Below are 15,266 nucleotides of genomic sequence, written 5' to 3' on the forward strand. Positions count from 1 at the left end.
GCATTGGCAAAGGTGCATTTACTCTTCTCCCAAGTTGCTTTGCAAAGGTAGTGGAGGACCTTCTGCAGTTGTTTTTGCAACTCCTTTAGGCCACTTCAGAAAGTTTATTACACTAAAATCATTTCATTTTCTGGTGCCAGATCACAAATTACCTCATTTATTGAAAGCAATATCATATCTTCCCATGTTATAATTTGGATTTTTGACCTCTGACTGATATCAATGAACTGCATGCAAAGAACTGGATCAATGTGATCCTAGTCCGCAGCAAAAAAATGCCTCACGTTGGCACTAAAGTGGCAGTTTTGGTCTGAGAAGCCTGAAGTTAGCTGATATTGAAAATGAAGAAATTCACACAGCTTCACTAAGGGACTTCTGAGATTTGGAGTAATATGCAATACTCTGCATGAATCTGTTGATCTGTGTTTCATACGTTCAAAGATGAACATGTACTATGTGTTTTTTTTAGTTCAAACTAAATGTTTTAAGTACTCTGCAATTGAGACTCAAACCCAACTCAGACTTATGGGATGAAACTCCTGTCTGCTAACTGAATAAAGTGATAACTGCTCTCAAACTCGTTCTGCTACATGCAAGACCACAGCAAAGTACTGACCTATGTTCAGCACTGACTACTAATCTATTCAAAGTAGCAATGCAAGCATTAGCAAGGGAATTGGAAGATTTGCAATGTAGCTGCAAGGAACGTTGCACTGAGTCTAGGACTTAAGAGCACGTAGTTTTGCCACAGTGAAGGAGTTTGGTTCAGCGGCTGTTTAATATTTCTGTCACGATGCAGGTTGTTTTGGACCCTGGACTGATTGGCTCAGAGAGAAAAAATAAGTGATCTTTTCCCAAGCTTATTGTAAATCTGCTGCAAGATGCACAAAATGATTCTTTTTTTGTTCGCTGTATGTCTATAATATGCCAAGTTTTTCAATTTATGATATAGTTCTTCATTGGAAAATTAAGGTAAATTTTGCAGATATAAACTCAAGAATCTTTATCAGAATAATGCATTTTTTGCACCTTTAGTTTGAGCTGGATTTCAATCCTCATTCAAAGATGAAGTGAATCTTTGAGCTGTTTATTCCACCAAATCACGTGGCATATCATGGGCTGGTTTGTCAAATCATATTGGTGGCACTCAGCTTAGAATGTGTTTTGCAGGCTTTGCCATCCCATCCAAGTTCACATGCCTGCTCTGTCCACGGTGTCTGGAGTTCCTCTGGGATGTGAGAACTCTATGTACGGTTGCAATTGACTTCATCAGCTGTTGAGAGAAATCTGAAATGATGGATTCTTATGAACCATGAAATTTGATTTTTTTTGGTAACAAGTAATACATTTCTCCTCTAGACAGTCTGTTCAGCAATAAAGTAATTCAAATAGAAAGCATTTCTAGAATTTTGCCATCCTGGTTCCCTCATGAATTGCATTTTTTAAAGCTTCTTTTCCAAGAAACCGACTAATGCTGGGGTGTAGATCCACAGGTAGTCAGTGATTTATTTGCCAATTAAGGTGAAATAACTGGCCTAATTGTCTCAGAGGAATATCATAATTTGATCCTGTGCAAACAAGCTGTACAACAGCTAGAGTGCTAATTGCAGATAAGAAGCAAGTCTCTCTTATCACTAACCCAGGGACAAACCGAACAATTGTAGTATCTTAATTAGTAATTAGTCTGAGATTGTAAACTCATCGCATGAATTGGACTTGTGTGACAATTTCCAACAATACAATGTATTTACTCACGAAGCTGACATCTGAACATCTTTTTTTAAGTTTCCAAATGTGACTTTAAATTTCACTTGACTTTTCCAAATCTTATTAAAGATAAAATGTACTGAATCACACCAGTGGATTTAAAGGATAAGAACATAAGAAATAGAAGCAGGAGTAGGTTATGAGGTCACTCATCCTGCTCCACTGCTTAATGAGTATACGGCTGATCTTTTACCTTGGCACTGGTTTCTGTGTAACCAATATCCACCATGTTAATGCAAGAGTGACCCTGAGCTTCTAGTTGTCTGTCACTTTAATTCTCCATCCCACTCTAACTCTGATCCCCATCTTCAGCTTTCCAACAAAGTTCCAGGGAACAGCACTTCATTTCTCATCTAGGCACATTACAGTCCTCGGGACTTGACATTGAATTCAACATTTTCAGATGTTTGTATTGGCACTGGCAGCTCTGATATATGATCATGCCCCTGCAACTTTAATTCATTTTACTTTCTCCCTACACATAGGCTGCCTGAACTGCTGGGTATTGAAAAAAAATATTATCTCTCTTCAGATTTCTAGCAGCAGCTCTGTTCTGCATCTCACTGTTCCAGTAATTTGTTTTTGTTCTCTTGAACTGCCCTCATTTGTCTATTAAATAACATTGTGTCACCTGGCAAATCTTGTTCGGCACACTATCTTGGACATTCCTTTTGTTTTCTCTTCAACTTAAATCACACCTGTTTCTCCTGTTCCCAGCTGTGGTGAAGGATCATTTGCCTGAAACGTTCATTCTCCATAGCTGGTGCAGGACCTGCTGAGTATTTCCAGTACTTTGTTCTTATTTCAAATTTCCAATACATACTGCTTTTTTAATTTTCACAACTTCTATCTTTTGATTTTCTTAATATCCAAACATATGAACACAGATCTTGCTTTATACCATCAGCAAATTTGGATTTATTACATTTGGCCTTCATTCCCATCAATAAAATAGATTGTGAACGGTTCAGCCCTGGCACTGATCCCAGCTGCACCCCATCAGTTACAGTCATTTAACCTGAAAATGACTTGTGTATTCATATTCTATTATCTGTCATTTAACTAATCCTCTCCCTTTGCCTATATATTACCCCAATCTCATGTGCACTAATTTTGTTTAATTGCACCTTATCAAAAGCCTCTGAAAGTCAAATACAGTGCTTCCACTAGTTCCCCCTTATCTGTTTTGTTAGTTACAATGTCAGAAAACTAAAACGATTCATCAAACATGATATCCATTTCATAAATCCATGTTGAGTCTGCCCAGTCATGTTATTTTCTTCCAATATACTTGTTACCACTCATAAGAATAAATTCTAACATTTTCTCTACTTCTGATGTAAGGCTAAATGGGCTTTAGTTCCCTTTTTATTCAATTCTTCCTTTAAATAGTGGGGTTACATTTTCTACCTTCCTTTCTAGCTGTGGGAACAGTTCTGGAATCTTGGAAACATCTTTTATACTGTAGGATACAGATCATCAGGTCCTGAGGATTTATCAGTTTCAGTTCTACTAATTTTCTGTTCCAGTTTTTTAAATTAATGCTATTATTTTCAGCTCCTTATTATCTCCAGATGTGTAATTCTCCACAGTTTCCACAAGATTTTTTTCATTTCTTTGTGAAGGCAGATATAAAATGTTTGCTTTAATTTTTCTACTATCTCTTTATTCGCTGATATTTTCTTTGTCTTATTCTGCAAAGGGCCATATTAACATTTGCTAATATTCTCCGTTTTGCACATGTATAGAGGATTTTGCAGTTTGTTTCTTTCTCACTGGCCTCCTCATTTTCTACTTCCTTCTTCCTTCTGAATTACTTAATCTACTTTGGGAACATTTTCCAAATTCTGAAATTCTCAGTTTTACTCTTTGGTGACATTTGGCAGCCTTTTCCTTTGATCTAACACTACCATTAACTTGTGTTTCACTTTTCCTTTTTAGTTTTGGTGCCCTTAAAAGATAAATATTTGTTTCATACCATGTATTCTTTGAATCTTAGCCACTGCCTGTCTGCTGTCATACCATTTACATTATTTTCCCAATCTTTCATAGCCAACCTGAGCCTCACTTGGGGCAACATCTGTGGGTCTGCCGAGCATTTTCTGTTTTTACTTCAGATTTCCACCATCTGCAGTTTTTTTGATCTCTTGGCTGAAAGTACATCAAATTAAGTAGATTGCTTTGTATATATTTAATACCTAGGTTTCAGATTAAATTAAATAGTTTTCACTTTTAATATAAAATACAATCATATCATGATCACTTTTCACAAATGGAATGCCAGTGGTACTAATTCATTTTACAAAGGCAGTGAATAATAAATGTACTATCAACATATTATCATCAGAGTATATTTTGTTTTTGCAGGATTTTCATTTGAATAGAGTGAACTTGGAAGAAACTCCAGGAATAGAAAATTCTTCTGCAGGGGCAAGACCAAAGAAAAAAACTAAAAGAACTTATGACTTAACAGCTGCTGATAATTTTTGGCAAAGGCACAAAGGCAGGTAATGCATTTCAGGATTGTATTTTATTGATCTTTTCATGAAGAAATACTGCTGGGAATATTTGCATTGTAAAACAAATTAGTTGTAAATAATGTATAGTATGATGGGCATAAGTAGAAATATGTAGTTGTAGATCTGTGGCATTGCTTCTAGTGATTTGAGAGCTTCCTGTTTTATAACAACTGGGTTGTTGGTAATATTGTGCAAAACATTAGAGGTAAGGTGTTCTCGAACCCTTGATTCTACCTCTTCTGTTATTGTCACTTTTGCATTTCTTTTTGCACTACCTCAGTTTACACTACTATACCTTGCACCATTCCGTTGTTTTTGTGCTCATTGCTGTATTTATTATTACTATACCCACTGCTTACACTGTGAGCTTCAAGCGAGCAAGGATTTTCATTGCACCCTGGCATATATGATAATAAACTAATGTGAATCTACTTGAATGATCATATCATCTTTAAGGAGAGATTAACTGATACATTGGGGTTTGAAACCCACAATTTTACCAATTATCATTTGAAAACAATAAATAACAGTATTATGTTTATTTGTCTTGTGTTCTTAATTTATAATCTGTTACCATTTTGAAAATTGGCAATTAACACAAGGAGCTCTTGTTCACCAAGGAATTAATATCCATCCTAATCTCACTTTGCATCTCTTGGTTTGTGGTGTGGGTTATGATACATCAAGTGCTTTTTAAATGTAGTGTGGATTTTTCCACTACCACTCTTTCAGGCAGGAGTTCAGACCCCCACCACCCTTTTGGTTATTGTCCTAGCTACTTTGTTCCTGGTCCTGGAATAATCCTGGAGTTTGCTGTTCGTTCTTTTTCAATCTTTATTAGTTTTCAAATTAATACAGATTAATATATCAATGTTTATACATGTAATACAAAGAGATCAGGAGAACAATCATGACATGGATAATCATAAAGAACAATAGAGTATAAAAAAAATCTGTAGATCCAATGATCTGTTAGTGAATGAATATAATATAAAAGAAAAAGATTTATTATAAAATATAAAAGAAAAACCCCAAAACAATAAGAAAAATTATAAACAATATATCAAACCAAACTAAGCTAAAAAATTTTTTAAAAAAACAAAAAAAAACTGGACTAAAATTTCTCAATAGAAACAGAGCAATATTATGTCATCAACTCCGTTCCTCTAAATTGAAAGGTTATTATAAGGGGATCTATATCATGTGAAAATATTGAATAAATGGGCTCCAAACTTCCTCAAATTTAAGCAAAGGATCAACAGTACCACTCCTAATTTTTTCCAGGTTTAAACATGATATAGTTTGAGATAACCATTGAAAAGTAGTAGGGGGTATTGGATCCTTCCATTTAAGCAAAATGGATCGTTTGGCCATTAATGTAACAAAGGCAATCATACGGTTAGCGGAGGCAGATAGATGGCCAGGTTCTATCCTTGGTAAACCAAAAATTGCAGTGATAGGATGAGGTTGTAAATCAATCTTCAATACATTTGAAATAATGTTAAAAATATCTTTCCAATATTTTTCCAAAAGAGGACAGGACCAAAACATATGTGTCAAAGAAGCCACATTCGATTTACATCTGTCACATATAGGATTTATATGGTTATAAAAACGAGCTAGCTTATCTTTTGACATATGGGTCCTGTGAACTACCTTAAACTGTATCAAAGAATGCCTGGCACACATTGAAGATGTATTAACTAAATGAAGAATTTTCTTCCAAGTCTCTGTAGGTAGAGATGTCTGGAGTTCACTTTCCCATTCATTCTTAATTTTGTCCAGTGGATCTGAACGAATTTTCATAATTAAATCATAAATTATTGCTATCAAGCCCTTCTGACAAGGATTAAAACCAAAAATTTTTTCTGTAATTTCAGTTTTATAAGGTGTGGGAAAAGAGGGTATAGTAGCTTTTAAAAAATTTCTAATTTGCAAATATCGAAAAAAGTGTGATCTAGGCAAATTGTATTTGTTAGACAATTGTTCAAAAGATGAAAAACAGTTATCAATGAATAAATCACGAAAACATACTATTCCCTTCCTTTTCCATATGGAAAAAGCTGAATCAACTCTAGATGGATAAAAGAAAAAATTAGATTGAATGGGACTTGATAGATTAAATTTATTCAATCCAAAAAATTTACGAAATTGAAACCATATTCGTATTGTATGTTTAACAATTGGGTTAATCATATGTTTACTTAATTTGGTAAGTGCAAAAGGGAATGGAGCTCCTAAAATAGAAACTAATGAAAATTCAAGTACTGATTGGGATTCAAGGTGTACTCATTTGGGGGCATTGAATTACATCTGAATCTTGTGTCCAAAAAATTAAATATCTAATATTGATTGCCCAATAATACAATCTAAAGTTAGGCAAGGCCATACCACCATCCTTTTTTAGTTTTTGTAAATATTTCTTACTTAGCCTTGGGTTTTTATTTTGCCAAATATATGAAAGAATGTTAGAATCAATAGTGTCAAAAAAAGATTTCGGAACAAAAGTTGGAATCGCTTGAAATAAATATAAAAATTTTGGTAAAATAGTCATCTTAACCATATTAATTCGGCCTACCAATGATAGAGACAGTGGGGACCATTTAGTAAATAATTGTTTAACATGGTCAATTAAAGGCAGTAGATTAGCTTTAAATAAGTCCTTCTGTCTCTTAGTAATTTTAACACCTAAATACATAAAATAGTCAGTTACCAATCTAAAAGCTAATTGGCTATAAATTGGAATTTGCATATTTAATGGAAAAAGTTCACTCTTATTAAAATTTAATCTATAGCCAGAAAAAACACTAAACTGATCTAATAGTGATAGTACTGCGGGGATAGATTCCTCCGGATTAGAAATATAAAGTAACAGGTCGTCTGCATAAAGAGGTATCTTATGAATCTTCTGTCCACGAGTAATACCACATATATTTGAAGAATCCCGAAATGCAATAGCCAAAGGTTCTAAAGCAATATCAAATAATAAAGGGCTTAACGGGCAGCCTTGTCTAGTACCTCGGAAAAGCCTAAACAAAGGAGATCTTTGATTATTAGTAAGTATTGAAGCCATAGTTGCATAATAAATCATTTTAATTGCAGATATAAATTTAGGACTAAAATTGAATTTTTGAAGTGTACTGAATAGGTATTTCCATTCGACTCTGTCAAACGCCTTTTCAGCATATAGTGAAACAACACATTCTGGAATTTGGGATGAAGGGGTATATATAATATTCATTAATCTCCTAATGTTAAAATGTAGATAACGATTCTGAATAAATCCTGTCTGGTCTTCAGAGATAATTTGTGGAAGAACCTTTTCCAATCTAAAGGTCAATATTTTGGAAAATATTTTGGAATCTATATTTAATAAAGAAATAGGTCTATAAGATGCACAATCAGTGGGATCTTTATCCTTTTTAAGAATTAAAGTAATAGTTGCTTCATAGAAAGATTGTGGTAGTTTACCCACTGATAGGGCATCTTTAAAAATTTTGGCTAACCAGGGAACAAGAATATCAGAAAAGGATTTAAAAAATTCAGTTGTGTACCTGTCAGGGCCGGGTGCTTTACCCGAATTCATTGAAAATATTACTTTCTTTATTTCTTCCACTGAAATGGGAGCATCTAATATAGAGCGTTCATTTAAAGATAACTGGGGAATCTTCAGATCTCTTAAAAATTCATGTGTTAAAGTAGGATCCTCAAGGGATTCTGATTGGTATAAAGAAGAATAAAATTCTTGAAAGGATTTGTTAATTTGAACTTGATCTATTGTGTAGGTACCATCCGGTTTACGAATTTTATTAATCTGACGTTTAGATATGGTAGCTTTCAATTGGTTGGCCAATAATTTACCAGATTTGTCACCATGTATATAAAATTGACTTTTGTTTTTAAGTAGTAGATTTTCAATTGAAGATGTTAATATTAAACTATGTTGTAGTTGCAGTTCTGTTCTCTTTTTAAAAAGCTCCAGATTAGGAGTAACAGAATATATTTTATCGATTTCTTTAATCTTGTCAGCTAATGTACGTATTTCATTATTAGTTCGTTTTTTCAATCCAGCGGAATATGAAATAATTTGACCATGGATGTATGCTTTAAATGTATCCCATATTATCCCACTGGAGATTTCTTCAGTAAAATTAGTTAAAAAAAATGAAATCTGTTCTTTAATAAATTGGATGAAATCTAAGTCTTGTAATAGCGAAGGGTTAAATCGCCATTGTCTGACATCAAAAGATACATCTGATAATTTAATTGATAATCTCAATGGTGCATGATCAGAAATGGCAATTGCATCGTATTTGTAGTCCATAGTAAGTGGAGCTAATCTAGCATCAATAAAAAAAATAATCAATCCTCGAGTAATTATGGTAGACATGAGAAAAGAATGAAAATTCTTTATCAACCGAGTGTAGAAATCTCCAAACATCTAAGATTCCGGATTCAACTAAAAAGGAATTAATAAAGACAGCGGATTTGTTTGGAAGTGTAGGATTTAACACAGATCTATCCATCGAAGGGTTTAGGCAGCAGTTAAAATCTCCACCCATAATCACAGTGTATTCATTGAAATTAGGAAATAATGCAAACAAATGTTTAAAAAAATTCAGGGTTATCTACATTGGGTGCATGAGTTTGCTGTTCTTGTGGGAAAACATTTGATACTTGCATCCTTTGGCAAGCATGTTCGCATTTTGGGGAGAAGTGAAAATGCATGCTGATAAACATGCTTTTCATTTTAGTTGTGATCTTGTGTATCTAACAGATATTCTTGACTGTGATTGCACTGTGAATCTCTGATCTTTTCTTCTACAGTCCCTTTCCAGAGGTAGCCGAATCAGTCCAACAAGAACTAGATTCTTACAGGGCACAAGAGGATGAAGTCAAACACTTAAAGAGCATCATGGTAAGGAATGAGACAATAAAGTGAGGAGATCAATTAATAATAAAAATAAATAAATAATCTGTACAGGTACATGCACAGCATTCAAAACCATAGTAAGGGAACTGAAGGCCAAAATTCAAAACACACAGCCACTGATGCTAGAGAATAACTGAGAAAAACAATATAAGGAATAGGATGAGCCATTAAATATTACATCTTTAACATAATGAAAAAAGGATGTATGAGTTTGAGGTAATAGCAGGAAAAAAACTAACAAAACTAAAATTAAGATAAAATGGTGTAAATCAATTCTGTTGATTGGACTATTCTACAATCTGCCTCATAGTGTAATAGAAATGGAATTGTGGAAGATGAACTGGAAAAAGATATTGACAAAGAGGGAGAATAGCTGAGGAAGGTCCTCCTTAGAAATAGAACAATTACAGTTAGATTGGAACTTTCTTGAGAGGCAGGAGACAGATGTCAATTAGTTCAAAGAGACAACTGTCTTCTGATGTAAGTGAATTGTTAAGTTTAGGATAAAAGATGAAGGTCGCCAACAGCAAATTTGAGTTTTACTTTACCTTTAGAAAGTTAGCTGAAATTCAGCTATTGGCTCAATGTTCTTAAATCTATAATTATAACTGCTCTCATTTTAAGGGTTCTTCATTGGAGGCTGAACATGCTATTTCCTGAGCTTCTGTCTCTTTTAACAGTTCAAATTTGTACTGTGCTGCATTAGATATGACTTTGGAGTTCAGTGCTGACCATGTCTATGACTTTTTCCACAGGGACTGGAGGGAGAGGATGATGGTGCTATTAGCATGCTTTCTGATAACACTGCAAAACTTACATCTGCAGTAAGGTGAGCGTTGACTCGAAAAAGCATTACATTCACAAGTATGTATTTTGCAGAATTAGTATTTACAAACAAACCTATGAAATATTATGGAGGTTATTTATTACTAAATGTGATTAACTCAGCTCCATAGCCCCAGTGCTTAAGATTGATGAAAAATATTGTAATATTAAACAGCAATACATCATGTTCTGGACATGCAAGCTGGCTGAAGTATCTCTATTGATTTCATTTGCTCCAAAAGAAATAATGAGGATCATGATTTTTGACCAGATTGCAACATGTTTTCCTGGAATTCTATGCTCTCAGTTATTTGTATGGCCAGTCTGAAGTTGCAGCCCTGCTGTTTCCAATGGAACATATTTGTCATATTCCAAGAGAGACAAAAGAGGGACGAAGATCCAAACAGAGAGTTCTGGACTGGCAAGAAACTTGCCATTCAGCCAAACAATCTATTATTTTTATCTGGAATGATAATATTTTTAAATTTAATGTTCTCTTACTCCCTGCTGCCTTAAATTTGTTCCCCGCTTCAGCATTGCATGGCTGCTTCTGAGCTGCTGTTCACATTATCCAAAGATGGAAAAAAATGTACATTTAGCCAGAACTATCTGGGAAATGCCAGTACTTGCACAGTCAATGCTGGCATTTGCAACCCACAAATGTCAGAAAGTTTGGGATTCCTGCAAGTCCAAACCTTACAGGCTAAGTTCCACTGGCAGTTTCTTGGTTGTGCTCCAGATTTGAATTCCTGATGGAGTCTAATAGCGAAGCATAGTCCTGCTGAATTCACCAGCCATTGCGCAGGTTCCTGTGAACCTGCACTGTTTGTGAGCTGAATCATTTGAATGAAGAGGAGTGGCTATGATAGAAAAGGGTAAGTATAAGGTAATTTACATTTTTCTAATAAATTAAGTTTGAACATTGAACATAGAAAAGTACAGCAAAGGAACAGGCTCTTTAGCCCACTATGTCTGTGCCGAACATGATGTTGAATTATTAAACTAACTCTCTTCTGCCTGTACGTGATCTATATCACTCCATTCCCTGCACATTCATATGCCCATCTAACAGCCTCTTAAATACCACTATTGTACCTGCTCCGACCACTCCCTCACCCCCGCCCCCACCGGCAGCCCCATTCTAGGCACCTACTACTCTGTGCACAGAAAAAAAATCAACTTTCCCTGCACATCTCCTTTAAACTTTCCCCCTCTCACCTTAAATTCATGTCCTCTACTACTTGACATCTCTACCCTGGGAAAATGATTCTGACTGTCTCCCCTATCTATGCCTCTCATAATTTTATAAACTTCTGTCAGATCTCCCCTCAGCCTTTGCCACTCAAGAGAAGACAACCCAAGTTTGTCCAACCTCTCCTTATAGCTCATACCCTCTAATCCAGGCAACATCCTGGTAAACTTCTTCTGTACCCTTTCCGAAACCTCCGTATCCTTCCTGTAATGGGGCAACCAGAATTGCACACAGAATTGCTTTAATGTTTTTAATTCTTTAGAAGTATTTTCAGTGAAGTTTTCACTTTTTTATTATTTTTATATTTTAATTTTTAATAATTTTTGAATGCTTCTAAATGTTGGGAACATTTAGAAACATTCAAAGTCTTTGACGTCTTTGAAAGCTTACAAAGTTGCAGGTGAGACTTTGCCAGCTGTTAGTGTTTCATTCATTTTCTGGGCATGATTTATTCTGGCCCACCCACATCACAGCATTACTCTGTGAAAAGCCCTGCTACAATGCATAACCAGTCAATTTACCAGTTGACCTTGCCTGTCAACAAACCAACAAGATCCACAAAGATAATTACAGACATTTTGTGTTTGTGAGCAGCAAATGTGATAACTCACCTTTGGCAGCAATATCTGGCCCAATATCAAATTCTGGAATAAATAACCAGACATGGGTTCTATTATGCATAATAAACAATGATTTTCTACAAACTGTAGTATAAAGAGCAGTAAATGTTCTTCAGAATCAGATCAGTGAGTAATTTTCAATTTTTCCCCAATGTGGCTGCCCCTTTCATCTGTGCCATTGCACTCAGCAGTAAAATTAAATTATTGAAACATTGTTAGACCTGGAAGAAATTGTACCTTGGAAATGCAAACTTATTTGCAAGCTGATAATATCTAACAAGACACCTAAATACTTAAAATTACAGCAGTAAAGAGGAGGGTTGGTCAATGTTGTTTCTGTGGACTTTCAAAATTATTTTATAAAATTTCATACAGAGGTTACCAGCAAAGGTTAAGTTGCAACCAATTGGAAACGGGCTTCTTGTGCAAACAGGAAATCAGCTGAGTGGTTAAACAGAGACAGTAGATATCAAAGGGGTAATTCTTAAATAAGTGAGCAGTGACCAATGATGTTTCTTTTCCAAGAGTCCGAGCTTTTTACCTGCTTGCATGTAACCTAGGTTAGGGACAAAGGCGGTACATAAAGTTTGTTGGTGATACTTGGGAGATTCAATGAATTTGGAAAAAATGGAACAACAAATTGCACAAAACTATATATAGATGAAATGAGTGCACATGGCAAATAGAGTGCACAATGCACATAGTTGTTGTTTAAATGATACCCTCTCGTTCTAAGAATGATTGGAGCTCACAGAATAAAGTTTTTAAAGTGGAGACTCCAATGTCACCCAGACCTTATGCGCAGTGAATAATGTGATCTTTTCCTTTATTAATACTTCTCAGAAGGTCTATAAAATCAGTGAGTTTGATGAGGATTACCAAACAGATTTTGCTGGGAAAAATGAAAAATATTGGTTGCTAATGTCATAGCCTGAGTTATTCGGTGATGGTGGTTGTTCAAGCAACCACCATTAGGTCTGGATGGAACTTTAAACCCTTGAAATAGCTCTTTGGATTGATTAATTCTACTGGATAAATTCCTCTATAATCTGGAATGAGAATTTTTAAAATGTAAATTTACTAAACATATATATGTAAATATATAGATTCTGCATAGTTTTTCATTTAGTTTTCTCAACTGCATAATTTAGAAAAATCAATTAGCAATTTCTTTTTTTGCTTTAGTTGCTATCCTATTGCCAGTCAGAATTTTTTTAAATACAGTATTTCTGTTCATCATAAACTTACATTATAAGAGGTATTCTTCAATTTCTATTTGTATACCAGAATTTTAACTAGGTCTTTTAATCCAGCCATCTTTACCAGGAATTTTTGAGTGCTAGCCTACTATCAGATACAATAACAATAACAAAATGTAGAATAAAATGTTACAGTTACAGAGAAAGGGCAGTGCTGGCTGACAATAAGGTGCAAGGCCAATAAGGTGTGAGGTAGATTGTGAGGTCAAGAGTCTATCTTATACTAAGGGACCATTCTATAGTCTTATAACAGTGGGATAGAAGCTGTCCTTGAGCCTGGTGGTACATGCTTTCAGGTATTTGTATCTCCTGCCCGATGGGAGAGGGGAAAAGAGAGAATGTCCGGGGTGGGTAGGGTCTTTGATTATGTTGACTGCTTTACCAAAGGATTGAGAAGTATAGACAGAGTCCATGGAAGGGAGCCTGGTTTCCATGATGTGCTGAGCTGTGTCCAAAACTCTGCAGTTTCTTGCGATCTTGGGCAGAGCAGTTGCCATACCAAGCTGTGATGCATCTGGATAGGATGCTTTTTATGGTGCATCAATAAAAATTGGTGAGGGTCAAAGGGAGTATGCCACATTTCTTTACCCTCCTGAGGAAGTGGAGGTGCTGGTGAGCTTTCTTCGCCATGGCATCTACATGGTTGGACCAGGACAGGCTATTGGTGATGTTCACTCCAAGGAACTTGAAGCTCTCAACCCTCTTGATCTCAGCGCCGTTGTTGTAAACGGGCATGTGCCTCATCCCCCTTCCTGAAGTCAACGACCAGCTCTTTTGTTTTGCTGACGTTGAAGGAAAGGTTGTTGCCATGATACCATGTCACTAGGCTCTCTATCTCCTCCCTGTACTCCGACATCATTATTTGAGATTTCAGCCCACTACGGTGGTGTCATCTGCAAATTTGTAGATGGAACTAGAGCAGAATCTGGCCTGGCAGCCATGAGTGTATTGGGAGTAAAATAGGGGGCTGTGGATGCAGCCTTGTGGGGTGCCTGTGTTGAGGATAATCGTGGCAGAGGTGTTGCTGCCTATCCTTACTGATTGCAGTCTGTTGGTCAGAAAGTCAAGGATCCAGTTGCAAAGGGAGGTGCTGAGTTGAGGTCTAGGAGTTTGGAGATGAGTTTGCTTGGAATCATAGTACTGAAGGCAGAGCTGTAGTCAAAACACAATAGCCTAACATAGGTATCTTTACTGTCCTGATGCTCCAGAGATGAGAGTAGGGCAAGGGAGATGGCATCTGCCATGGACCTGTTTCGGTGGTAGGTGAACTGCAGTGGGTTGAGGTTGTCTGGGAGGCTGGAGTTGATGTATGCCATGACCAAAATATAATGCACTTGAAATGCACTTTATAATGAAGCAATTTGGGATCCTGAGGAATTCAACATAATTTTGAAAAGTGCTTATCTTTGGAAGCAATCTGATTTTTTTTCTTGCTGGAGCAGAATACGGATAAATTGTGATTGGTTTGTGAAAATTTTGATGAAGATATCAAAAAACGCAGTCACAAGATTTGTAAATAACCAGGTAACACAAATACTTTAGTGTAAAGTCCCATGGTAAAGGAATATAAAGCAGTAGAGGGATGCAGAGCAAAAACAAATGAAAGCCACAGTGATCAAGAGACTTAATCATTTTGTATGTTTATAATATATTCAAAGCCTTATCTGGGCATATTTTCATTACCAGATTTTATAACTTCATCAACAATTTATCCCCATAGCAACACTTGTCTCAGCCTGTCAGAGATTTTCCCTTTGTCTTATCCATCACCTCCCCCATTTAACTTCTTAAGGCTAACTTATTTTCTCTCTTTCCCAGTTCTGAAGAAGGGCCCTGGATGTGAATCATTAACTCTTTCTCTTTCCACAGATGCTGCCAAACCTGCTGAATGTTCCCTTCATTTTCAGCATCTGCATTTTCTGTCTCTCAAAACCATATTTGTGTTTGACTTTTTGTCAACCTTCCACCATCACAAATTTCTATGCCAACTTTTAAAATAGATATAGTCAATGTAAGCACAATCAAAGCTCCCCAAAGGTGGAGGTGCTAACTCCGCACCCTCAACTACAGATAAACCCCGTGCTTTAACCC

At 35.8% G+C, this 15,266-nt stretch overlaps 1 protein-coding gene across 1 annotated transcript in view; it reads left to right on the top strand.

Moving 5' to 3' along the window:
* The window catches only part of scfd1 (sec1 family domain containing 1), a 112,322-nt gene that overhangs the window by 39,421 nt on the left and 57,635 nt on the right, over positions 1–15,266 (top strand). Inside the window, exons 11-13 of the mRNA XM_052024523.1 lie at positions 4,135–4,274; positions 9,114–9,204; positions 9,975–10,048. Of these exons, the coding sequence (XP_051880483.1) occupies positions 4,135–4,274; positions 9,114–9,204; positions 9,975–10,048 (305 nt within the window). The remainder of the gene's footprint in view (positions 1–4,134; positions 4,275–9,113; positions 9,205–9,974; positions 10,049–15,266) is intronic.

The sequence above is a fragment of the Pristis pectinata genome, chromosome 1, assembly GCF_009764475.1.
Source record: "Pristis pectinata isolate sPriPec2 chromosome 1, sPriPec2.1.pri, whole genome shotgun sequence".
NCBI lineage: Eukaryota > Metazoa > Chordata > Chondrichthyes > Rhinopristiformes > Pristidae > Pristis > Pristis pectinata.